At 37.1% G+C, this 26,457-nt stretch overlaps 1 protein-coding gene across 1 annotated transcript in view; it reads left to right on the top strand.

The window, feature by feature from the left end:
• Positions 1–4,437: 4,437 nt before the first annotated feature.
• The window catches only part of KLHDC1 (kelch domain containing 1), a 49,173-nt gene continuing 27,153 nt past the window's right edge, over positions 4,438–26,457 (top strand). The window contains exons 1-5 of the mRNA XM_028101383.2: positions 4,438–4,569; positions 18,021–18,091; positions 18,564–18,681; positions 19,114–19,232; positions 26,266–26,344. Coding sequence (XP_027957184.1) covers positions 4,474–4,569; positions 18,021–18,091; positions 18,564–18,681; positions 19,114–19,232; positions 26,266–26,344 — 483 coding nt within the window. The 5' untranslated portion in view covers positions 4,438–4,473. The remainder of the gene's footprint in view (positions 4,570–18,020; positions 18,092–18,563; positions 18,682–19,113; positions 19,233–26,265; positions 26,345–26,457) is intronic.

The following is a 26,457-nucleotide window of genomic DNA, read 5'->3' as shown; positions in this document are numbered from 1 at the left end:
GCTTGCCAAAAATGTTAAGCTCAATTTAATCAAGTGTAGATCTAACTTCTGGCTTAAGAAGACATGGAGGAGAGAGAACTAAGTTAAATTACAACTTGAGGAAACAATCAGACAAATCCAGAATGTGGGACAATCTAAAAGCCAACTGGCCTGTTCTCTTCAAAAAGTGAGTGTCATGGGAGAAAACAGATGGAAGCAACCATCCAGATTGTGTTGCCAGCCTCTAAGATAGCCCCCAATGATTTTTGCTTCCTGGTGTTCATAACTTGTATTCCCCTCCCCCACTGAAGAGGACTGACCTGTATAACCAGTAGGATATTGTAGATAGGACAGGTCATAAAAGACATTGCTATTTCTGTCTTGCTCTCTCTTGGGTCACTAGTTCTTGGGTAAGGCCCCTGCCCTCCAGCAGCTTTATGAAAGGGTCTACGTGTTAAGATGTAAAGGCCTCCTGCCAACAGCCAGCACCAACTTGCCATCCAAATCTCCTTCACCTGGCTAGCTCATAAAGCCCTAATACTTCAGTGAACAACTCTATGCTGATGACTCCAAAATCCGTATTTCTAGTTCCTATTTCTCTCTGCTTCAAATCCAACTTAGTATGCCCCCAAATGAACTCACCATCATCCCTTCCAGATATGTTCCTCCTCTCATGTTCACTACACTAATTCATTACCTCTTCACCCACTGACCAGGCTAGTAAACTAGGCAGCATCCTTGACTCCTCCCTCTCCTTCATCCCCCATAAATCAATCAGCCAAGTCCCTTGGGTTCTACTTTTTGTTTTTTAAAGTAATCTCTACACCCAATGTGGGGCTCAAACTCACAACCCTGAGATCAAGAGTTGCATACTCCACTGACTGAGCCAGCCAGGTGCTCTGCGTTCTAGTTTTTAAGTATTTCTAAACCCTGTCCACTTCTCTCTGTCTCCATGACGAAAGGCCGGAATTCTTGTGACACATATAGATTTATGAAGTTCAAATTTCAGTGTCCATAAATAAAGTTTTATTGGAATATAGCCAAGTTTGTTTATATATTGTCTGTAGCTATTTTCATGTGGCAAAGGGAGAATTAAATAGTTCTGACAGATACTTTGTGGTCCATAAACCCCAAAATATTTACTAATAACCTTGTCGTTATAGTAAAAACTAGGAAGAACCTAGGTGACCTTTAACAGTACAAAGGATAAATATATTCCAAAATGTTCATACAATAAAACGTGCTAGCAAGGGAAAAACAGATTTACACACCCACACAAGGGAGTTAACCTCAGGCATATGTTGAGTGAATAAAAGCAAATCTTAGAAGAATATATACAGCATGATTCCATTTATACAAAGTTCAAAAATGATCTGTGTGGTAAAACTATAAAGAGGAGCTAGGGAATAAGTAATGTGAAATTCAGTCTAGTGATTACTGCTGCATGGGGGGCAAGAGTCTGAGAAGAAGGGCTGGCAAAGGGGTTATCCTTTTTTTTGAAGGAGAGTGGTGAGCACAGAGGCACTCATTTTGGCATTACTCTTTTTTCTTTAAAATATTGTTTGTCCTTCCTCATTATTAAATACAAACCATTAAAAAAATTACAACTGCTCTGAAGGGAACTGGGTCTTGCTCATGCCTTTTTTGTTTTCTACCATTGGTGGGGTTAGACAAGGAAAGATGCTCTTAGACCCGAGTTTGGGAATGTGGGAAGGAGTTTGGTAGCCTGAGTTCTTCTGAATAATAGAGAAGAATTTAATATTCCTTGGGGATAATCTTGGAGGGAAAGAATGTAGAGAGGAGTCAGCAAATGTTCTGAGGCTGGGGACTAAGGAGAGAAGGCCAGTGAAAACGTGACCAAGACTCTCTCCTTGACCAAATTCTAGTCATGCTCACCTGAGCACTATTCTCAGCTAGGCCTCAACCTTGGCCTATAAAAACTGCATAGTCTCAGCACAGATGATTTCATCCCCCACACCTCCTGCGTACACACACTTAGAGACTTGAACGCTAGCATTGTTTCTAACAGCTCAAGGCCACATCCGCTAGAATGACCCCAGGACCCCTTAGAGTGCCTTCCTGAAAAAGCTCAAGGCTGCCAGGAGAATTTTGTTTGTTCCAGTCCCAAATCTGGTGGTAGGCAGATAGATCCTGAGCCCACTCTTACAGCAGTTACTTTAGAAAGTTTGCAATTATACTTCCTCCGACTTTCAGATGTAAATCTACCATCCCAAACCCTTTCTCTGAAGATGGGAGAGCTGTCTTTTTGAAATGCAAACATTCAGGGAGAGAACTGTGGCTCTGAATTCCAGTTCCTGAGTGGGAAGATACAGGCCTAACTTTGGTGGGTGCCTTGTTTAACTTGCACCACCAGCTCTGGTCATAAAGATAGAAGTTCATTTCTTCCCTTGGTTAGGCTCCAATTAGCGAGCCCAGATGGCTTAGTCACATGAATCATCCCCACCCTCAGCACTCCTCAGTGCCTTCCCTTAGCACACCCCTCCCTGCCTTTTGAAAGTCTCCAGCCTTCTGTTTCCACAAAGCTGATTTCAGGTAGTACCGGAACCCCTTCCTTATATCAGTAGTTTACTGTTGGGGAAAAAAAAAATCCATCCTCACCTCTTGAACCAGTGTCTGACTTTATCTTTGACAAAGGCCGCAATGATGGGGTGGCTAAATGGAGTTTGAGGAACAAGGGTATCTAATGTTCTGTTTGCAATTATTTTCTTTCTATGATATAAACCCCTTCTCTATCGTCTTTTTACTTTTATCTTTCATTTCAGTAAAATTTAGTAGCAATACAAATGACTTTTAAGAGTGGGTTTTTAAAGAAAATATGGTATGCTTCTGAGTGTCATGCCTGGAATGATGCATCGGAGAAGAGATATAGCATGCTCCATAGTGAGAAGATCCGTGAGTCTGTGAGTGGGATTATTCCAGTAGCAGTAGGAGTTTAAAGCCAGAAGTGACTATGAGATTATAATCCTGAGAATTTACAGAAATCTTGGACAGGGCTTTGGAATTCCACTGCAGGTAGAAAGGGGGTTCTTGGGACAAAGACCCACCCGTGGGCATATGGGTTACATATATTAATAACTTTATACAACTTGTATGAAAACTCAAGTGTCTCTTTTTGTACACCCCCTTCCTCAATAGATCACATCTTTCCTTCCCATTTTTCTGCTGTATTTTATCCACATTTCAACTATACAACTCCTCATCCCACACCACATGTATTTCTTTATATATCTTTCCCTCTGACTGGACTTTGAAGCCCTTGTGATAGAACTATGTCTTACTCATCTTAAAATTCACTTTGTCTTTTCGCTCATTTAGTCAACAAATATTTATTATGTACTTGGTCCTAGGTTCTGGGGACTCAATAATACTTGAGTCCTTCAGTGTTTCCAGTCTAAAAGAGCCTGAGAACCAAGGATCTACATTAAGCAGATTAAGCAGGTACTTAATATGTACATAATAAAAGAATGAATGAACTTGTTCTGAGTCATGGGCAGCCACAATCTCTTCAAAGAATGACTCTGGACAAGCGCATTTACAGACACTGGTGGAATTATCTTCCTTCCTGACCGTAGTTTTACTTCGGTAGCATCATTTAATGACTAGGGTTCGCCAGCTTTGTCTGTAGGAAGGCCAGAGGGTCAATATTTCCAGCAGTGTGGCCTATATGGTCTTTGTTGCAACTGCTAAACTCAGACCACTCAACCCTGTGGTTGTGGGGTTAAAGTAGCCGTAGTCAACACGTAACCGAATTAGGGTGGCTGACTGCCAATAAAACTTCATGGACAGATGATGAAATTTGAATTCTTCTCATTTTCACGAGTCACAAAACATTGTTCTTCTTTAGATTTTTTTTCAACCATTTAAAAATGTAAAACTGTCCTTAGCTTGTGGGCCATACAAAAACTGGCGGCAGACTGACTTTGGCCCCCAGGCCGTAGTTTGTTGGAACACGTTTTAGAAAATCCCTAACGAAAAAAAAAAAAATATATATATATATATACATTTCTATTAAATACATACAAACACACCCCCCGCATTCTTGTGGATAACCGTCTTTGCTGCAGGTTGAATGGAAAAGGAAGCCCACACAAAGCATTAATTAATATGTTATGTCAGAGCAGCATCAACTCTATGGACCAGAAGTCTATTTATGGGGGGGAATAAGATACAGAGTTAGGTTGTACTGCCAAAACGACGCGATCCCAAGCGGAAAGAAATCAGCTGGTGGCAGGGTGCCGAAGCCAAGGCACCTCCGTCACTGCTCAGAGTCGAGCATCCCTAACGGGCAACGCCACCCTGGACCGGGCTTCCCGGGCGGGCTGCGGGACGGCGCAGACGCACTCGTTCCGCCTTCCCACCAATCTCGACCCTCGACGCGTTCCGTTCGTGCGTGGAGGAGCCGGGCGGGAGGAGAGGCCGCTCCGTGGGCAGGGGCTGCGGCGCGCCCAGCGGCTGGACCCAGCGACGGCGCGGATGGCGGACTCGCAGCCGTTCTGCGTGGCGGAGGAGCGCAGCGGCCACTGCGCCGTGGTGGACGGAAACTTCCTCTACGTGTGGGGGGGCTACGTGGTAAGGGGAAGAGCGGGACGGGGCGGACTCGCGCCGGGAACCCACCCGGCCTCTCGGCCCGAGCGGACGCCGAGCGCCCGCCCACACCCGGCCCCGAGGCGGCGGCCGGTCCGCGGCCCGAGCCCGGCGCGCCCCGCGCCCCGCCCGCCTCTCCGCCGTCCGCCGCTCTCCCAGCCGCGCCAGGGCTTGACGCCGCCCCGCCGTTGCTTCCACTTTGAAAGCCTTCAAACCCGCGTTCCGGGGCTCTTCCCACTCTCCGGGCCCCGACCCCCCGCAGCTGTCCAGTAACCCCCGGTCTGGCCAACACTAAGTCCGTCTCTGCGCGATTAATTCTCTCTAAATGCTTGCGCAGACTTAAAGGCACAACGAGGACGCCGTGCTGTATTATTTTGTAAATATTTCCTATTGCTACAGCGCGATTCGGAATATTGAAATCACGGAAGCATTTGAATATTTCTAAGCGATTTTTAGTGGCATTCCTTTATCATTGGGTAATTACGAAGTTTTTTCGAGTCTCAAAATAGAGGCATATTAGCAACAATAGTATACTAAAAATTGCTTCAATGTTTATCACAGTGGGGGTTTGAATGTGTGTATTTGTTTTAGTTTCTATAATCATAGGATTATAGAACCAAGGATTCTAAAGCCGGAAAACAGTCCAGGAATATATGCCAACCCCTTCAGTTTACAGGGTTTTTTTGTTGTTGTTGTTTTGTTTTTTAAAGCAAGCCATCTGGAAGTTCTCTTGGAAGTAGAACCTACATTTTCTGACTGTCTCGATACTATAATGTGACAGATGTAACATGATTGAATCACTCACTGAAATAAAGTACATACTGTCTCTGTTAAATGATTCTCAGATCCAAGTCGGTTTTTGTTGTTTTGTTTGTGTGTTTATTTTTAATTTGGTGCAGTATTAGGACGGGAAAATTAGAACTAATCTTTGAGTGCCTACTATACCTGGCATGTGCTAGGAACTTTCATATCCCTTATCTTATATAATCTTTTCCATACCCTGTCAGGTAAGTAATATCCCCATTAAAAATAAGGATGATGAGTCAATGAGAATGAATAATGTCCGTTTGACCTCAAGGGCAGGAGATTCCAACATAGGTGTATTGGATTTCCAAAGGCTATTTTTTTTCTATGATAAACTAACATAAATTAGATGTCTCTGCTTTCTTAATGTCTAATATTTCCACCATTTGTTCTTTATAGAAAAAGAGCCTAGATATAATGATGGTTTTATGCAGAAGAAATATTTTGATTGTTTTTGAGCTCTGCCACTTGAAGATGTAGAGGTGTCAAACTTCTGCTATACTGACTCTTAAGATTGCAAAAGTTAAGTGAAAAAAATCTCATTTAAAATAGTAATCTGCACTATCTCAGATCTGGTGACAGTGTACATTTCTTTTGGGCCTACAAATGAAATGTCTGACTATTTTTATGTCATTTTAATCTTGAAAATCGTGTAATTGATAAGATTCCAGGTGTTCAGGTGGCAGTCAGTGAATAGACTATTTATCGATCCAATGAGTAGAGTGCTGTAAGAACTGCTCTGAAAAGTGCCGCACAGCTTTAGCTAGTCTCCTACAGGCATACCTTGGATATTGCAGGTTTGGCTCCAGACCACCAAGATAAAGGAGGTCAGATGAATTTTTTGGTTTCCCAGTGCATATAAAAGTTACATTATACTGTAGTCTCTTAAATGTGCAATGGCATGATGTCTAAAAAATGATGTCTAAAAAATGTACATACCCTAATTTAAAAATACTTTATTGCTAAAAAAGGCTAACCATCATCTGAGCTTTCAGCAGGTCATAATCTTTTTGCTGGTGGAGGGTCTTGCCTTGATGTTGGTGGTTGCTGACTGATCAGGGTGGTGGTTGCTGAAGGTAGAGTGGCTGTGGCAACTTCTTAAAGTACGACAATGAGGAAGTTTGCATTATCGATTGACTCTTGCTTTCATTAATAATTCCTTCATAGCATGTGATGCTGTTCGATAGCATATCTACCCACAGTAGAACTTCTTTCAAAACTGGAGTCAATACTCAAACTGTTCTGCTGCCTTATTAAGAATAGAAAATGTAATATTCTAAATCTTTCGTTGTCATTTCCACCATCTCCACAGTCTCTTCACCAGGAGTAGAGTCCATCACAAGAAACCACTTTCTTGGTTCATGCATAAGAAACAACTTCTCATCCGCTCAAGTTTTATCCTGAGATTGCAGCAACTCAGTCACCTCTTTAGGCTTCACTTCTAATTCTAGTACTCATGCTATTTCTACCACATCTGCAGTTCCTTCTGCCACTGAAGTCTTGAACCTTCAGTTTTTAAAAAAACACAGTATCTGTGAAGCGCAGTAAAACGAGTGCAATAAAACAAGGTATGCCTGTACTTTTTAAATTTCAGGGATTATCAGCAGCTAAAATACGTCTAAGGCATGAGTGGAAGGAAAGAAAATGGGAGGCAAAAAAGACAGCATATCATGAGAAAAAGTTGAATCCTTCCTTTTTATTCAGATCCTTCTGAACAGAAGATAGCTAAAAGGCCTTGGAATCTGGAGGTAATCCAGCAGTCAGTAGTTAAGAATAATGATCAAATAATTCCAGATTGTATGTTCTAATCACAGTTTTCTTCCTTATTAACAAAAAACGATGTGTGTTAAAATTCACAAATATATATCCTAAAGCTTGAATGGCCCACAGATAACTGTCTGGATTACTCATTACTCTGTTGTTGGGACATATTCTATAGGACATGGCATCTGAAAACAACTCTACTTCTCTCTAGAGGTGAGAGCAGAAGTGCTGAAAAGAGTAAGTGGCACATTTGAATTGGTGCCAGAATTTTCTTTTGCTCCTACTTCTTCCATATCCTTTCAGTATCACTGAACTTCATGCAAACTTTAGTACTGCTACAGGGAATGTTGAAAAGTTCTGAGTAGTTTCCCCAAATTTTGGAGGAAAAGCACAGGGGTTTAGCATGTTTGTAGGTAGTATGCTTTCCTCTTAGGATTTTATTTCCATAACACAATTGATGTTAGTACTTTCTGCCCTGAACTTTTCCTTATAGAAAATATCTGCATAAATATGCATAACTACATATTTCTGTTTTGGATGTGGACTTAAAGGGAAGATCAATTTAGAATGTGTTTGAAAAGATTCCAGATGGGAGGCTTACAATGCCAGATACTAAAACATATCACAATACTATAATAGTTAAATCAGTAGTCCTGGTGCAAGATGAGATAACATGATGGAATGGAAAAGAAACTACATAAACAGCCTAGCATACCAGACTATTTTATACTTAAAAGGTAGCATTTTAATTCTGGAAAAACAATTACTCATGCAATAAGTGGCCTGGGTATAGCTAGAGGAAGATGATAGTGGAGCCTTAGGACTGAAGAGTTAATGTAGGAAAATTAAGGTATATCATATCAGAAGAAAATATGTGACTTTTCAAATCTTGAGAAAAGAAAAATGAATTGGGTAAAACTATGAAGGAAGATTGGTAGATAAAACTTTAAAAAAAGTTAAAAAATATGGTTTTAAACACCATAAAGTAAGAAAGCAAGTGACAAACTGGGGAAAATATTTGCAATATATATGATAGGCAAAAATAAAGATTAATAACTGTACAAATAAAAGTTAATATCTCCATTGAAAAATGACCAATGGATATGTACAAGCAATTTACACAAGAAGAAATATAATATGAATCAAAGAAACCCAACCAAAAATGAGATTTTTTTCTTCTTCAATTTGCAAATATTAAAAAGAATTTTTGAGAAGAGCATGGGGAAATGAATTAGTCTGGTGTTGGGAGCACAAATTTGTATGACCTTTTTGAAGGAGAAGTTTAGTGATGTGTATGAAAAGGCTTAAGTGTGTATTCTCTTTAACCTAATCGTTCTGCTTTACATATTCTTAGAGGGTCACATAGGCCATCCACGTCATGTGGAAGACATTTATTCTTTTCAGATGCCCAAAATTTGAACCTCCTTTCTTTATTGTAGTATCGCCCATCAAATGAGTCTTGTAGGGGTATTTGTTGTAGTTGTCTGACTACCTCCTACCTACTTCCCTAGAATGTAAATTCTATAAAGATAGAAGTTTTGTTCCCTGTTGTATCCCCAGTATCTAGAATTGGGTAGAGCTTAGAGGAGGTGACCTATAAAAAGAGGCTGAGTGCCGCGTACTCATTTTTCCAGCCTCTTTTGCAGCTAGGTTGTGGGCAAGTGGCTTGGACTTGGTTAGATGAATCTGTGCTAAATTTGGACTCGGAGTAAAGATGTAAAAACAAGGAGCTGCAGAGGATTCTTACCCAGCAATAGAATCTATAGGAAGATCGAGGTCCCTGACATAAAAGGCAGAGCTACAAACCGGCAGCGTGTTCCTCCCCAGTGACAGCAGCGGTTACCTTGCCGGTCCTGTTCTCTGCCATTATTTCAGACCTTGCTCTTCCTCGAGGAGATCAGAGGCTGGTTCTGCAGCTTCCCTTGCCGCTTTTGTGAGTGACTTCGTATTCACTTCTGAAAATTTTATTTTCTTAATTTTAAAATTTGAAACGTATGTACAAAAAGAATAGGTAAAATAAGTATCATTTAAGTTAAACATGTTTAACTTCCAGATTAAGAAATCAACTAGATTTCGTTTTGGTTTCCCAGTGCATATAAAAGTTACATTATACTGTAGTCTCTTAAATGTGCAATGGCATGATGTCTAAAAAATGATGTCTAAAAAATGTACATACCCTAATTTAAAAATACTTTATTGCTAAAAAAGGCTAACCATCATCTGAGCTTTCAGCAGGTCATAATCTTTTTGCTGGTGGAGGGTCAGTTGGTTGGCTCAGTTGGTTAAGCGACTGCCTTCGGCTCAGGTCATGATCCTGGGGTCCCGGGATCGAGTCCCACATCAGGCTCCCTGCTCAGCAGGGAGTCTGCTTCTCCCTCTGACCCTTTTCCCTCTCGTGCTCTCTGTCTCTCATTCTCTCTCTCTCTCAAATAAATAAATAAAATCTTTAAAAAAAAAAAATCGACTAGAACCAGTACCTTAGAAGTTTTCTGTTTGTCTTTCATGGATTAGAATGCTCCTCCCATCCCATAGGGTACCAGTATCTTGATTTCTAGTTAATCACTCTTTTCTTTATAGTTTTGCCACACACGTGTCTATCTCTAAACAGTATATTATTTGGTTTTGGAATCCTAGCATACATTTTCTTTTGTGACTTAGTTCTTTTAGTAAATGTATGTGTTTTAGATTCACACATTGCTTGTATTCGGCTAATGTGCCCTTGCATGGCTGTACCTGTTTTGACTTGATGTCCATTCTGATTAGTCAGTTTCTGTGCTGCCTGGTTATTAAATATTTTGAAAATCACCCCTGGATTCACTCATCTGATGTGTGTCCTGTATAATATTCTGTTGTGTGAATTTACTGCAATTTATTCCACTATTGCTGAATATTTCTTTTTTTTTTTTTGGTATTGTTAAGGAGTGCTACACTGAGCATTCTTATAACATGTCTCCTATTATATGTGCACAAGCATGCGCACTCTCTAGGGCACATACCAACGAATGGACTGCTGGGTCTCTTGGTATCCCACATCTCCAAATTCACTTGGAGATGTCACTGTTCCCAAAATATGTGTATCAGTTTACACTCCCCTCGGCCTCCTCCTTACTCCACATCCTTGACAGCCTTTGGTACCATCTGGCCTGAAATATTTTGCCAGTCCAGTGAGTGTGACATATTTCATTGCGGTTTTGTTTGCTTTTCTATGATTACTAATAAAGTTAAGTGTCTTGTCCTATGAACTATTATAAACTATTTGTATTTCCTCTTCTGTAAAAATGCTGGTTCATATCTTTTGCTCATTTGTCTATTGGGTTATTTGGTTTTTTTTTCTAACTGATTTATAGGAATTCTTTAAGTATATAGTTGTACAAATTGAATATGTCTTCTCAGTTTGTAGCTTGTCTTTGTGCTTTCTTGATGATTGTCTTTTGTTCAACACAAGTTCATTTTAATGTAATTTCAGTTTTTTCCTTTATTCTTTGTGCTTTGTGCATCTTTAATCTGTCACAATATGAAGATCATAAAATTTTCTATATTCTAAACAATTTTCAGTTTTGCTGTCCCTCTTTCAACCTTTTTTAAATCTGAATTTTTTGTTTGCTTAATTGGTTTAAGATAGGGATCCAGTTTCATTATTTTTTCTATATGGATAACCAGTTGTCCTTGTGTCATATATTAAATAGTCCCCCCTTTCCCTGCTAACATGTAAACTCAGTCTATCACACATCAAGTTTTCATGCATGTGTGTTCTCTTTCTAGGTTCTTTATTATGTTCAATTGGTCTCTCTTTTCTTTTGACAGAACCACATTATGTAAATTATAATAGCTTTATTAGAAGTTTAAATGTTAAATTATAAGTTTAGTATATGTGTTGCCGAAGCGAGCACAAATTATAAGTTTAAATATCCATTCTAGCTTGTTCTTCAGGAATATTTTGGTTTTTTAGAGACTTTTGTGCTTTTGTAATTTTCTTTACTATTTTGTAGTAAAATATGTAAAACTTATAATTTGCCATTTTAGCCATAGCTTAGTGTACAATTCGGTTGTATTAATTACATTCCACAGTGTTGTACAGTGTTAACCACTGTCTAGTTCCAAAACTCTTCATTTCTCCAAACAAACTCTATATCCATTATGCAATAACTCATACTCCTTTCCTCAGTCCCTCGTAACTTCTAATCTTTTTGTCTTTATGAATTTGCCTTTTTCTAGATATTCCAAATAATTGGAATAATACAATATTTATCTTTCTGAGTCTGGTTTATTACCACAATGTTTTCAAGGTTCATCTGTGTTATAGTATATATCAGAACCTCATTCCTTTTTAGGGCTGAATAAGATACATTGTATGTCTATACCGCATTTTGCTTATCCATTCATCTGTTGATGGATACTTGGGTCGTTGCCATTTTTTCTGTACTGTGAATAATGCTGCTATGAAATTGGCATAGAAATATCTGAGCCCCTATTTTCAATTCTTTTGAGTACCTAGGAGTTGAAAGGCTCGGTCATATAGTTATTCAATATTTAACTCTTAGAGGAACTGTGTAATTGTTTTCACAGTGCTTCCTCATTTGTATAAACTTTAGAGGGAGATTGTCAAAAAAGTACCCTAATGAGATTTTGTTACTGTATGCAATCATTAGATCATATGAGGGTGACAGACATGTTATGAAATTGAGTCTTCTCCAATTATATAGTATACCTCTCCAGGATTTTTTAATTTTTTTTTTATAAAGCTTTATGGTGTTTTCATAGGGATCTTGTACACCTTCTATTGTATTTATTTCTTTGTATTTTTTATTTCTATTGTTAATTTTTTTGGGAGGGGTTTAGTGTTTTATTTTGTTTATTTTTTTATTTTATTTATTTTTAAGATTTTATTTATTTATTTAAGAGAGAGAGAACACGAGATGGGGGAGGGTCAGAGGGAGAAGCAGACTCCCCGCTGAGCAGGGAGCCCGATGTGGGGCTCGATCCTGGGACTCCAGGATCATGACCTGAGCCGAAGGCAGTTGCCCAACCAACTGAGCTACCCAGGCGCCCTTGTTAATTTTTTTTAAACTAAATTTTCTGATTGTTGCTGGTGTTTTGAAATACAGTTGACTTTGAATACTTTTGATTCTGGCAAGCTTTCTTAATTTACATTAATTCTCATAATTCATCTGTTAATTTTCTTTTTATTTTCTATGTAGATAGTCATATAATCTACAAGTGATGACAGTTTTGTTTCTTCCATTCAAATTTTATTCCTTTAATTTTCTTTACATCACTGGTGGACCCAAAGTACAATGTTAAAAAGAAGCTGTTTTTTTTCTTGTTTGTAATCTCAGAAGGATAGTTTTCAACTATTAACCATTAAGTTTGATGTTTGTGTTAGTGTTTTGTTTATTTGTTTGTAGGTAACCTTTTTCAAATTGAGGAAGTTTTCTTCCATCTGATTTCTGATGAATGACTTTTGAATTTTGGAGAGTGATTTTTCTGCATCATACTGAGATAATCATATTTTTTCTCCTTTGGTCTCTTAACTTATAGTAATTTATAGTAATAGTATTATAATGCTATTATAATGCTATAAATGCTATAAAATGCTATAAAACTGATACTGCATTTTCTAGATTAAATGTAAGTTAGTATAATTTTTTTTTATACATTACTGGATCCTGTTTGCTAATTATTGAGGGAGGATTTTTACATCTGTTTGTAAGTGGATTAGGTATTGTTCCTTCTTTTATTTTCTGGGATGGTTTTTGTAAGATTGAATTAATTATTCTTTGAATGTTTGGAAGACCTCATCTGTAAAGCCATCTGGTACTTACTTTGTAGAGGAGGTTTTAAATCTCTGATTCAATCTATTTAAGTCTATGGATTGTTCAGATTTTTCATTTTTTTCTTGAGTCAAGTTTGGTAAGGTTCCCTCACCCTCACCACCAGCTTCAGGAGTCTGTCCATTTCATTTAGGTTTTAAAATTTCTTGGCATAAATCTAAGTTGTTCACAAACCCTCTGTAGTAGCCATAGCCCTTCTTCCATTCCTAAAATCATTTAATGGCAACTTCCTTTCTTTCCTTTTTTGAATAATTTTGCCAGAGCTTTATCAGCCTTCTGAAACATCAACTTTTGGTTTACTTGATCTTCTCTGTTGTGTTTTTTTTTAATTTCATTAATGTCTGCTTTTTGTGTCCTACTTTCTATGGGTTTATTATGTTGTTATTTCTTGAACTTCTGAAGTTGGATGCTTAACTCATTCTTTTCGAGACTTTTAAATTCTTTAAGTGTGTAAGGCTATACGTTTTCTTCCGAATACCTCTTTAACTGTCTTCCTCATTTTGATAAGCAGTATTTTGCTATTTTACAATCCCAATATTTTATACGTTCCACTATTATTTCTTATTTGACCCATATGTTGTTTGGGAAAATATTTTAAATTTCTATGTTATTTTTATAGTTAGGTGTCTGTTATTAATTTCTAACTTAATTGTGTTATATTCAGAATGTGGTTTATGTCTATCTGTTGCCAGTCCTTTGGAATATGTTGAGGCTTGCTTTCAGGACTAGCCTGTAATCAGTTTTCATAAATATACCTTAGTTCTTTTTTTTTAAAAAAGAGTTTATTTATTTAATATTAGAGCACGCGTGCAAGGATGGGGGAAGGGCGGGCAAAGATATGAGACTCCATCCCAGGATCCTGGGATTATGACCTGAGCAGAAGGCAGATGCTTAAAGTGACTAAGCCACCCAGGTGCCCCTATACCTTAGTTCTTATAAAGAATATATATTCTAATGATCAGGTGAAGTGTTTTATATATGTCTATTTTATCAATCTTGCTGATTGTGTTGTTCAAATCTCCTATATCCTTTTTGATTATTTTATTTCCTGTTCTATCAATTATTGCAACAGGGATTAAAAACTCCTACTCTGACTGTAGATTTGTTGGTTTCTCCCCGTGGTCTTGTCTGTTTTTACTTTAATGTATTTTAGGCTACCTTTTGATGTGTATATGATTTTAGAATTATTCTACCCGAGTAATTGAATATTTTATTATTTTGTAATGATCCTCTCTATGTGTAGTAATATTGCCTTAAAATCTGTTTTCTCAATACGTCTACACCAGTGTTCTTTTGGTTAATATTTGCATGGTATACCTTTTTCTATCTTCTGATGGAAACTCTGTATATATTTTAGATGTGTGTGTTATAACCTGAAAATAGCTGGATCTTGTTTCTGTCTAGTCTGACACTCTGTATATTTTATCTGAAGAGTTTATTTAGCCTATTTATACTTAATGTGATTCTGATATACTGTTTTCACCAGATGTAGTTTTGTTTTGTTTTGAGAGAGAGAGAGAGGGAGAGCAGGGGTGGGGGGGAGGGGCAGAGGGCGAGAGAGAATCTTAAGTAGGCTCCATGCCCAGTGTGGAGCCTGATGTGAGGCTCCATTTTCACCACCCTGAGATACTGACCTGAGCTGAAATCAAGAGTCAGTGGCTTAACTGACTGAGCCATCCAGGCATCCCCAAATCTGTTTTATATTTGCCTCTCTCTGTTTCTCTTCCTCCTGCTTCTTAACTTTCTCATTTCAAGGATTGTTTAAGGAGTTTTCTGTTCTCTTTCCATTTTTTTTGTCTTTGTGTGGAACTTATGATTTATTTCTAACCATGTAGTAGCTACTCTATTTCAACATGAATACTTCACAAAGTTCAAAGTTAATAGTTTTCCTTCTTTCCAGAGAGTTCAAGTACTTTAGAAAGTTTAGGGTCCAGTCACCCCTTTCCCTAGGTGGTCCTATCCTGCTTCCCTCCCCTTAAATTAAGCATCAAAAAAAAAAAAAGTTTGGCCCTTTTTATGTGTTTGAATTTACCCACACATTTACTAATTTCTTGTCATATTGTTTCTTATCACATTTCAGATCTTTGATTGTAGATCATTTTTCTTTTGTCTGAAATAGCACAACTATTACAATTTCTATAAGTGAGGGTTGATGATTGGCCAACTGTCTCAACTTTTGTTTGTCTGAAAAGTTCTTTATTTTACCTTGGTTCTTAAAATATGTATATATATATATTTTAAGATTTTATTTATTTATTTGACAGAGGTAGAGAGCACAAGCAGGGGGAGCAGCAGAGGGAGAGGGAGAAGCAGACTCTCCGCTGAGCAGGGAGCCCAATACGGGACCCTGGGACCATGACCTGAGCCGATGGCAGATGCTTAACTGACTGAGCCATCCAGGCGCCCCTCAAATATGTATTTTTACTGGGTAATAGAATTATAGGGTGACAGTTTCATTCAACACATTGGCTAGTACTTAGTCTTTATTGTTGCTAATGAGAATTCAGTCATGAGTTGCCATTTGTTCAAAGGTGATTTGATTTTAATCTGGTAGTTTTTAAGAACATATATTTTTCTTTGATGTTCTGTTGTTTTACTGTGATGTGTCGTGGTATGGTTTTCTATTTATTTATGCTTGAAACTTGTTAGGACTTCCTAGATCTCAAGGATTGATGATGTTCAACAGTTTTGCAAAATTCTCACCCTTTGTCTCTTCAAAATATTGCCTCTTCCTCATTCTCTCTATTACATGCTGATGAAATCCTGATTAGACTAAGTTCTTCTCTTTTCCCGTGTCTCTTAACTTCTTTTTTTTATATGTTCCATCTCTCTGGGCCATATTTCCATATAAATCAGTTAACTAATTTTCTTTTTTAGGGTCCTCTTGACAGAACAGTTTTAGTGGAATGATGGGCTCAGAAGCCAGGTTAATCTGGATTGATGAGAAAATGACAGGTGAGGCAGTGGAGACATTGACTCTAGTTAGTGTGGAAGTTTTGTTGTGAAGGGAGCCAAGAAATAGGAGGAGTTAAGGGAGGGTTTGTTTGTTTTAAAGGTGAGTGACATTAAGGCACATTTGGATATCTATAGGAATGATCTAGTAGAGAAGGAAAACATGATGTAGAAAGGAGGGGATAATTTAAGAATGAAATTTCTCAGAAAACAAGAAGGAACAAGTCCACATTTTTCAATTCTTTGATTCATTTGTGGTTTTGTACCACCCCATTTAAAGATTAGTGAGATTTTTTTTTTTAAATCAGGCTGAGATGAGTCTCTTGTGAGTTTAACAAGTATTATTCATGTATCCGTTCACTCAATCAATCAACAAACAGCACATTTGCCTTTTTTGTGCGGGTACTGTGCTGGGCTCTGGGAACAGAATTATAACAAGATAAACATGATGCATGTACTCACGAAGCTTACGGGTTGGTGGTAGTGGGTGGATGTGATACAGACAAAGACTTGGGAGGGAAAGTACAGTACAGTAGGAGAGCGTTTAAAAGGGACCTTAAATCCCTTACCCTTTTTCTGGGAGATTAGAGAAGCAACATTTAAACTGATTTCCAAAGAATGAGTAGTTAGCCAGGCAAATTCTGGGAGAGCATGCCAAGAAGAGAGAAGAGCACAGGTAAAGGCCCTGTTGCCAACAAGGAACTGGCAGAAATTTAGAACTGGAAGAAGACTAGAGCACAGTGAATGAAAGGCAAGATGAGCTTTGGAAGGATAGCAGGTGCCATATAGTACAGAATCATAAGAATTTTAGACTATACTGGGAGCAGTTGGGAAGTATTGAAGGGAGTTAAGGAGAAGAGTGACAATCTATTTTCATAATATTTCTCTTATAAAAGTGTGTTCATGAGGCTACTGGAGCCTGATGCCATTAAACCTTAGAATCATACAGATGATTAACATAACATAATAAAATAAAATTTTAAAAAACCTCAGAATCATACAGTTACCACACTCCTTCTTAAAATTATTTGTTTACTTATCCATCTAATATGGCTTCCACAACCAGACATGAGTGGAAGTTTCCTTGGAATTAACAGAATGATTTTCTGCTTTGTGTGTGTGTGTGTGTGTGTGTGTGTGAGTGTGTGTGTGTGAGTGTGTCTGTTAGAGGAAGAGAGAGAGATGGTGGTAGGGGTCAGATACTTGGTATTCAAGATATGTTTTTTAAAATTTAACAAACCAATGAGAAAATTAACCAACTCTATTTAGCATGTAAATAATGTATGCATCACATAGTCTAAGAAATTCTTAAACTGCTATCTTTTAAAACTAGCTATTTTTTAATTATTTTATAGACTCTAATAAATTATGATGGATTTATGTAAGGATTTGTTTTAATCCCTAAGTTTTTAGGCTTAATATAAATAAGATTGTTTTTCTATTCTTATTTCTCTTTTCATCATAAATGTCAGAATGTACTATTCTGTTTATGTTATCAGCTTCTTTAGAGATTATTCAGATTCTGAGTTGTCATTTTGACTAGCTAAGTTTGTCTTGATCCTTAGAGTCTATATTTAAGGAACACCTGACACTATGCCTTGCACATAGTAGGCACTCAAAAAATATGCTCAGTAGATCAAGATATCCGATACAGTGCTCTTAATTTACCTTATAAAAATTTCCTTCCTTTATTCCTTCATTTCACCCAAAACATATTGCCTTTTTTTGATATTCCTTTTCTTCCTGACTTTGTAGTCTTCAGTATTCTGCTCAGAATGTTATTTTGCTATATTCCCTAACTCAGAATCCCTTTTTTAAGGTTTGATTGCCCTGAGTCTTTTTCTTGAGACTCATGTACTTGTTATTTTGTATTCTAAACCTTTCTTGTTTGCCCACTTTCTCTTAGAAGACGTCTTTTTTCCGTTCTTTTTTGATCTATCTTAATTTAAATTGAAAAACCCATCTTGGAGCCTGTTCATGATTTTATATTTTGCAGCATCTTAATCGCAGTTTTTCCCATCCTGAGGAACTATTTAATTGTTACTGTGTAATTGATAAACATAATTTTATGTATTCTGTTTTTAGTCTATTGAAGACAATGAAGTATATTTGCCTAATGATGAAATTTGGACCTATGATATTGATAGTGGGTTGTGGTAAGTAATTTTAAATTGCAAAATGTCCAGTCTTAATATCTGTTTTAAATATTTTCATAGACTACAGGGAATTTAAGACCAAACTTAGAACATACTGTAACATTTATTGTCTCCCTTTCCTTTTCTTTGAATGCTTTATTCTCGCTGGCTGTTTCTTTTCCCTGCTCCCTTCCTCTCTTTGCTCTTTGTCGTTTGCCATTCCTTTCAAGGCTAAGCCTGTCCCAGAAGACTTTGCTTTGTTCTACCAATTAATTCCCAATTCTAGTGCTACGTCAAGATTCTGCAATTTTTTTTCCAATAGGTTGAAAAATCTTTACCATGGATCTTAGAGTTTTTACAGTATTGCCTACCATGGCATTTCAATTGTAATTGTCACTGACAATCTTCACTGAAAGAGTACTCGTGGAGTTCAAAGGGAATTTTAATTTGCCTTTCTGGAAAGTCATGGAATTCCATGTTATTCTTGCTGCAGGACCATGCACCTCATGGAAGGAGAACTCCCTACCTCCATGTCAGGAAGTTGTGGTGCTTGCATTAATGGAAAGCTGTACGTTTTTGGAGGATATGATGACAAAGGATACAGCAATCGAGTAATACTTTCTTTCAATTCAGGAATGCAGCAAAATGTAATATTTAGTGTATCACTTAATCTTACAAGTTTACAAATATTTAAAAAAGAAGATAAAAATAGAAAATCTTGAGCTTACAAGTTTTTAAAAATAGATTGAAAATGCAGCCATTGTGTTCTTCTCTTCTTCCACGTCTTTCTGCTTCAGAGTTAGCTCCATGCTTAGTTGGTGTCTATAGGGCAGAGCATGATGGGACAGGATCCATTTCAGGATGTCTCATATGTCATTTTTGCTTCTAAAACACAGTCTCATTTTTATTAACTTTACAATGAAAAATTTTACCTTTTAAAGAGGAAAGAGTAGTATTATTAATTCTTGGATCACATATTCCCTCAGACACAGACTTAAGTTTTAAATGCCCTGTCTGCTAATGGTGTTCTCCTCTTTTAAAAGCTTTATTTTGTTAATTTGCGAACAAGAGATGGAACCTACGTTTGGGAAAAAATCACCAGTTTTGAAGGACAACCACCCACACCACGTGATAAACTCTCTTGCTGGGTATATAAAGACAGGTAATGCAGCGAAATCCTCTCATTAACTACACTTAAGTAAGGGTGATAGCTTGTGGCCAAAATAGAGAAAGCTTGAAAGTCTGGATATTTTTTTCAAGGTATAATTACAAACTTATTTTGACTCTGTGGATAATGGCAGTTCTTCATCCTGGATAAGAGCCATGTCATAAAAATAAGTATTGTGGAAGCAACTGTTTGGTTTTTTTTAAATAAACTTACTATTTAATTAAACTTTCTGCATAGTTAACACATTCACATGGTTCAAAAATCAAAACCATATTAAAAAGCTGATGGTGAAATGTCTGGCTCCCACTCCTACCCCCATCCACTCTGTTCCCTCCCACCATGCACAAATAGCTACTCTACTAATATCTTTTGTATTCTTAGAGTAGTGGTTCCCAAACTTGTCTGCCATGGGAATCACCTGGGGATTTTTTAAAAATTCCAAAGCCCAGGTGATACCTTATACCAATTAAATGGTCATCTCTGGGGTTATGATGTTTTGAAACTCCTCAGGTGTGTCCAAGATGCAGACAAATTTGGAAACCACTGCCATCAGTGTTAATTTATGCAAATAGAATCAAATACATAGGAGTGTATGCACATATTCCTTTTTTCTCTCTCTTCCTTACACAAATAGCAGTGTACTCTGTACATTCTTCTGCACCCTGCTGCTTCTATTAGTTAACAGTATACCATGGAGATCTTTCATCTTTCTGTATCCTGAGTGAGAAAGCTGATTTCCTTCCTTCCTCCCCTTTCTTTTCCTTTCTTTTCTTTTTTCTTTTCTTCCTTTCTTTCTTTTAATAGCTGCATAGTATTCCCCTTTGAGGATATACCATAGTTTATTTAACCTTTCCCCTGTAAATGAAATAATACTTATTTCAATTCCTTTGCTATTACAAACTATGCTTTAATATCTGTGTGTGTGTGTGTGTGTGTGTGTGTGTGTGTGTGTGTGTGTGTATGATTGCAGATCTATCCATTGGATAAAGTGAGATTGCATTTATAATTTTGACAAATACTTAGTTTGCTAAGGCTATTGTAACAAAGTACCATAAACTAAGCGGCTTAAACAACAAAAATGTGCTTTCTTGTGTTTCTAGAAACTGGAGGTCTGAGATCAAAATGTCAGCATGATTGGCTCCTTCTCTAGGTTTTGAGGAAGAATCTATTCCATGCCTCTCCCCTAACTTCTGCGGATTTGCTGGCAGTCTTTGCTGTTCTTGAGCATGTAGAGACATCACTCTGATCTCCACCTTCATGTTCACACAGCGTTCTCTCTGTGTGTGCGTGGCTGTCTCTAACTTTGTCCCTTATATAAGGACACCAGTCATACTGGATTAGAGCCTCCCCTAAGGACCTCATTTTAAATTGATTGCTTCTGTAAAGAACCTATCTCCAAATAAGGTCACATTCTGAGATACTGGAGATTAGGACTTCAACATATGAAAGGAGAACACAATTAAACCTATAGCAATAGATTCTGTCAATTTTTCCTCCATAGAAGTGGGGCCATTTTGCATTCCAACAATGGAATGCTTGTTTCTCCATAGTCTTGCCAAGAGTTTGCTGGCAAACTCAGATTGTTTGTTTGTTTGCTTGCTTGCCAGACTGATAAATGAGAAATATCTGTCTTATTTTCATCTTCACTGAAAAAAATTTTTTGTGGGGTGTGAATGTATTTTCATATGTTTAAGGGCAATTTTTCTTTCTTTTTGTCTGTACTGTTTGTTTGTGTCCTTTGCTAATTATTTTCTATTTGAGTTTTGCTTTTGTAAACTTGATTTCTAGGAGTTATTTATATATTAAGGAAATTAGTGTTTGACTATGATACGATATGAAAATATTTTTCCAGTTTGTCACTTGTCTTTTGAGTTTGCTTAGTATGTGTTCTGCGTGTTTTGTGGCTTCCTGATCTTGAATCTTGATTAAAAGCTTATATATTAATTTACCTATATATTTTCCTCTAGTACCTTGTCATTTTATTTTTTACATTTATTTTTTTAATTTAAATTCAATTAACATACAAAATAATATTTGTTTCACGGGTACAGTTCTGTGATTCATCAGTCTTATATGATACTCATTACATTATATAATGCTCATTACAACACATAAGCTCCCTGATGTCGACCATCATCCAGTTACCCCATCCCTACACCCCCTCCCCTTATTTTTTACATTTAAATTGTAGATTCATTTGGAACTTATTCTGTGAATGGTTATGAGATATGGATCCAAGTTTATCTTTTTTTGAATGGCTGCCTGTCTGTAACTCAGTTATTTCCTTACCTTTATCATGTATTCACCTAATTTTCATTGGTATTTGGGTCTGAGTTTTCTATCCTATTACACTGATCTGTTAATGAACAAGTACTTCACTAGTATAGATATTGAAGCTTTACAGAACATTCTTATAGGACTACTGTAAATCATTAAGTGTATACCTTAAATAAATAATTATCACAAAATGAACACACGTAACTACCACCCAAGTAAAGAAACAGAACCTCATCAACTCTCTAAAATCCTTCATTATGTTCACTTCATAATCACTGTGCTCAGCCTCCTTGCTAAAGGAAACCATTATGCAGACTTTTAGTATCCTAAATTAGTTATTGTTTTATTTTTTATACTAGCTATGGCATCCTTATAGAACTTATCCTTTTACTGAAATTACATTTTTGAGAGTCATTCATGATGTGTGTACCTATGGTTTTATTTCCTTTATATAACTCTATTAAATGAAATACTACAAAATATTTATTCATTCTACTGTTGATAGACATTTGGGGCATTTCCACTTTTTGACTCTTTGGAATAATATAGCTATGAACATTCTTTTATGTACTTTGATACATAAGGGTAAACATTTCGATTGGGTATGTATCTCTTCATTCTCTCAGCAGTGTAATCTGATTTCAATATAGTCTAATTCACCAATCTTTTCCTTATGATTAGTGCTTTTGTGTCCTAGACTTAATTGATCCCAACTCTACAAGGTATTTTTGATCCTTTGAAGTTTTTCTTGTTTGTGTATATAAGAAACAGGAAACAGTGGTTGCCCTAGATAGGGAAATTGAATGATTGAGAGTAGGAGAGAGAATTATTTTTACTACACCTTTTCCTCAAAGTCATGATAAAATACATATAACATAAAATTTGCCATTTTAACCATATGTAAGTATCTAATGAAGTGCCATTCATTACATTCACAACTTTGTGCAACCATCACCATTATTTAGTTCCCAAATTTATCATCACTCCAAACAGAGACTCTATACCCATTAAGCAACACTTCCCCATTCCCCTTTCTCCCCAGCCTCTGGTAACTTCTAATCTACTTTCTATCTCCATGAATTTGCCTATTATAGATATTTATAAAAGTGGAATCATTCAATATTTATTCTTTGGTGTCTGACTTATTTCACTTAACAAAATATTTTCAGAGTTCACTATGTGTAGTATGTATCAGAACTTCTTTCTTTTTACAGCTGAATAACATTTCATTATATGCATTGTGTGCATTTGTTTATCTGTCATCTGTTGATAAACACTTGCTTTTTTCCACCTTTTGGCTGTGGTGAATAATGCTGCTATGAACATTGGCTTACAAGTATTGTTTGAGTCCTTGTTTCCAATTCTTTTGGCTATATGCCTAAGAGTAGAATTTCTGGGTCATATGGTAATTCTATGTTTAGTTTTTTGAGGAAACACCAAACTCTTTTCCACAATGACTGTGCCATTTCATATTTCCACTGGCAGTGTACTTGGGTTCTTTTTTTTTTTTTTTTAAAGATTTTTTTTAAAGATTTTATTTATTTGACAGAAAGAGAGACAGCGAGAGAGGGAACACAAGCAGGGGGAGTGGGAGAGGGAGAAGCAGGCTTCCTGCTGAGCAGGGAGCCCGATGTGGGGCTCGATCTCAGGACCCTGAGATCATGACCTGAGCTGAAGGCAGACGCTTAACAACTGAGCCACCCAGGCGCCCAGTGTACTTGGGTTCTAATTTATCCACATCCTTACCAGCACTTGCTCTTTTCCTTCCTTCCTTCCTTCCTTCCTTCCTTCCTTCCTTCCTTCCTTCCTTCCTTCCTTCCTTCCTTCCTTCCTTGCTTCTTCCCTCTCTCCCTCCCTTTCTTTTCCTCCTCCTCCTCCTCTTATTCCTCCTTCTTCTTCTTGTTCTTCTTCTTCAAAAATAACAGCTATCCTAGTGGGTATGCAGTGGTGTTCATTGTGGTTTTGATTTGTATTTCCCCAGGGACTAGTGATGTTGACCATTTTTTCATATACTTGGCTATTTGTATATCTTCTTTGGAGAAATGTCTATGCAAGTCCTTTGCCCATTTTTAAAAATTGGGTTGTCTTTTTTTGTTGAGTTATAGGAGTTCTTTACTTATTCTGGATATTAATCTCTTATCAGACATATGTAGAGTTTTTTTGTTCTAATGTTTTGGGTTGGCTGGCCTCATAGAATGAGTTAAGAAGTGTTCTTTTCATTTTTTGGGGGGGAAGACTTGAGAAGGTTGGTATTAATATTCTGTAAATGTTTGGTATAATTTGCCATTGAAGCCATCGGTCCTGGGCTTGTCTTTGTTGGGAGGTTTTTTGATTACTGACTCAGTTATATAGGTTTATTCAGTTTTTCTATTTCTTCATAAACCATTTTTAATAGTGTCTTTTCAGAAATTATTCTATTATATCTAACTTATCCAGTCTGTTGTAGTATTCTCTTATAGTCCTTTTAATTTTTGTAATGTTGCTAGTAATGTCCCCTCTGTCATTTCCAGTGTTAGTGCTTGGAGTTTTCTCTTCTTTTTTGCCAACCTAGCCAAAGATTTGTCAATTTCGTTGATCTTTTCAAAGAACCAACTTTTGGTATATTGTTTTTCTCTATTTTCCTAATCACTGTTTTGTTTATTTCCCCTTTATTTTTCATTATTTCCTTCCTCCTGTTATCTTTGGGTTTAGTTTGCTCTTCTTTCTAGTTCCTTAATGTGTACAGTTATGTTATTGATTTGAGATGTTTTAAAAAAATATTTAGGCATTTACAGCTATAAAATTCCCTCTGAGCACCACCTTCACTGCATACCATAAGTTTTGTTTTACTGCATTTTCTTTTTTATTTTATTGTATTTTCATTTTTATTCATTTCTAGGTAATTTTTAATTTCCCTTGTGTATTTTTTCTCCACCCATGGGTTGACAGTTGCGTTTTCTTTTCTTTCAGCACTTTAAAGATTTTATTACATTGGTTTTGGCCTCCATTTTTCTGGTGAGAAAGTCACTCTCATCTGTGGTTTTGTTCCCCTGTATATGTCTTTTTTCCTCTGGCTTTTCTTTATTTTTTTTTAATTTTTGTTCCTCATTGATTTGATTAAAATGTTCCTATTTGTAGTTTCCTTTGTATTTATCCTGCTTGGAGTGTGCTGAGCTTTTTGGGTTGGTGGGTTTACATCTTTCATCAGTTTTAGGAAGCTCTTAGTAATTATCAGATATTTCTTCTACACGTTTATTTGTCTCTTCTCCTTCTGGGGTACCTGTTATATGACATTAGACCATTTCATATCGCTCCACAGAGCTTGGGGTCCCTGGGTTTCCCCCTCCCCCCAACTCTTTTCTTCTCTTTAGTTTAATTTGGATACTTTTTATTAATCTCTTGACCTGTCTCAAGTTCACTGGTCTTTTCGATTGCTATGTCCAGTCTCCTGTGAAACCTATTTAATCAATTCTTTATTTCTGGCATCTTTTTTTTTTTCATTTTTAGCATTTCCATTTAGTAGTTCTTTTCCGTGGTTCTGTATCTCTGCTGAAATTGCTCTGTTCTTCCTGCATGTTGTCCATATTTTACAAACTAGGTCTGTTAGCATCTTTATCATAGTTACTGTAGATACCATGTCTGATAATTCCACTGTCTGGGCCACCTTGGTGTCAGCTTATACTGACCCCCTCTTGATCATAGGTCGCTTTTTTTTTTTTTTTTTGCCTTTTCATGTATCTTGTAATTTTTTCACCACATTCCAGATGTTCTGTATGAAAGAATAGTAAGTATTAGAAAAAAGGATATTTATCTCCAGAAAAGGACATGCCCTTTTCTGTTTTTCTCAGGCTGTTAGAGTGGTAGTTCAGTCAGTCTCATTTGTAGTTGAGTTGTGTTTAGGATTATTGCAACTGTTGCAACTGTTGTACAACTGGCTTCAAATGTTTTGAGGCAAGATCATGACTGTCCTTTGCTAGGACCCCATGTCTGAGCACTGCATGCAGATTATCTAAAGATGTTCAGCTGTACTTCACAGTGTTTTCACCCTCAGAACTGTGGAAGATCTCTCCCTGTTTTATAGCCTCATTGGGAGGTCTTTGGGTCACCAGGGAGTTCTCTTTGCTCTCCAGTGCCACGTTTTGCTTTCTGTACTTTGGGAGATCTTTTTCAGCCTTGTACCTCCTCCCTTGGACTTTTGAGGGCAGCCATCCTGTGTGCTATAATGACTTGATATGCCTCTGAGGTATTTGCTTCAGATCTCCTGTCCTGGTCTCCAAGTTTAGTAGTTTAAAGCTCATATTGCCTCAAAGATGTTTGCTTAGTTCTCTTCTGCTTCCAACCTGTTGATGACTGGTGTGAGCCTTCTGAAGACTATGTGAAGGACTTGTTGAGTGGATTCAAATTCCCACTGTGGCTGATTTTCTTAAGATTCTAATTTGCCATGCCAGTCTATAAGTAGCTGTTAAAATTTTGGGTGATTTCTTTTACAAACCCTCTCTGTCCTGGATTCTTCCTCCTCTTGCTGTCATACCAGGAATGAAAGCAGCCATGCATGGGTCTCTTTCCTCCTATTGAGAGTCCATCACTTTCTGGAATTAGTTCATTTAGATTTCTTTGTTCCCTTCTCTCTTTGATTTTTTTTAAACTATGTTTTTTTAGGTTATTTGGCTAGTTTAGGTTATTAGGGTGAGAGAGATGATCTCTTTCAACTTTCATTGAACAGACTGGAAATAGAAATTCTAAAGTGTGTTCTTTTGTATTTGTTTTTCAGATTAATATATTTTGGTGGCTATGGGTGTAGGAGACACAATGAACTCCAAGACTGTTTTGATGTTCATGATGCATCTTGGGTAATCACTGTTTACATTTTTCTCTAATTTAGTATCACTTTAAAGTCTTTAGAAATGATGACTCCAGTCTTTCTCAGTTTAACTTGCCATAATTGACACTATGAAAAAAAACA

This window comes from Eumetopias jubatus, unplaced genomic scaffold (assembly GCF_037043125.1).
Source record: "Eumetopias jubatus isolate StellerSeaLion01/CBP00866 unplaced genomic scaffold, mEumJub1_p1.0 scaffold_7, whole genome shotgun sequence".
Classification (NCBI taxonomy): domain Eukaryota; kingdom Metazoa; phylum Chordata; class Mammalia; order Carnivora; family Otariidae; genus Eumetopias; species Eumetopias jubatus.
Note: the sequence above shows the minus strand (reverse complement) of the source record. Positions and strands in the feature narration are given on the sequence as shown.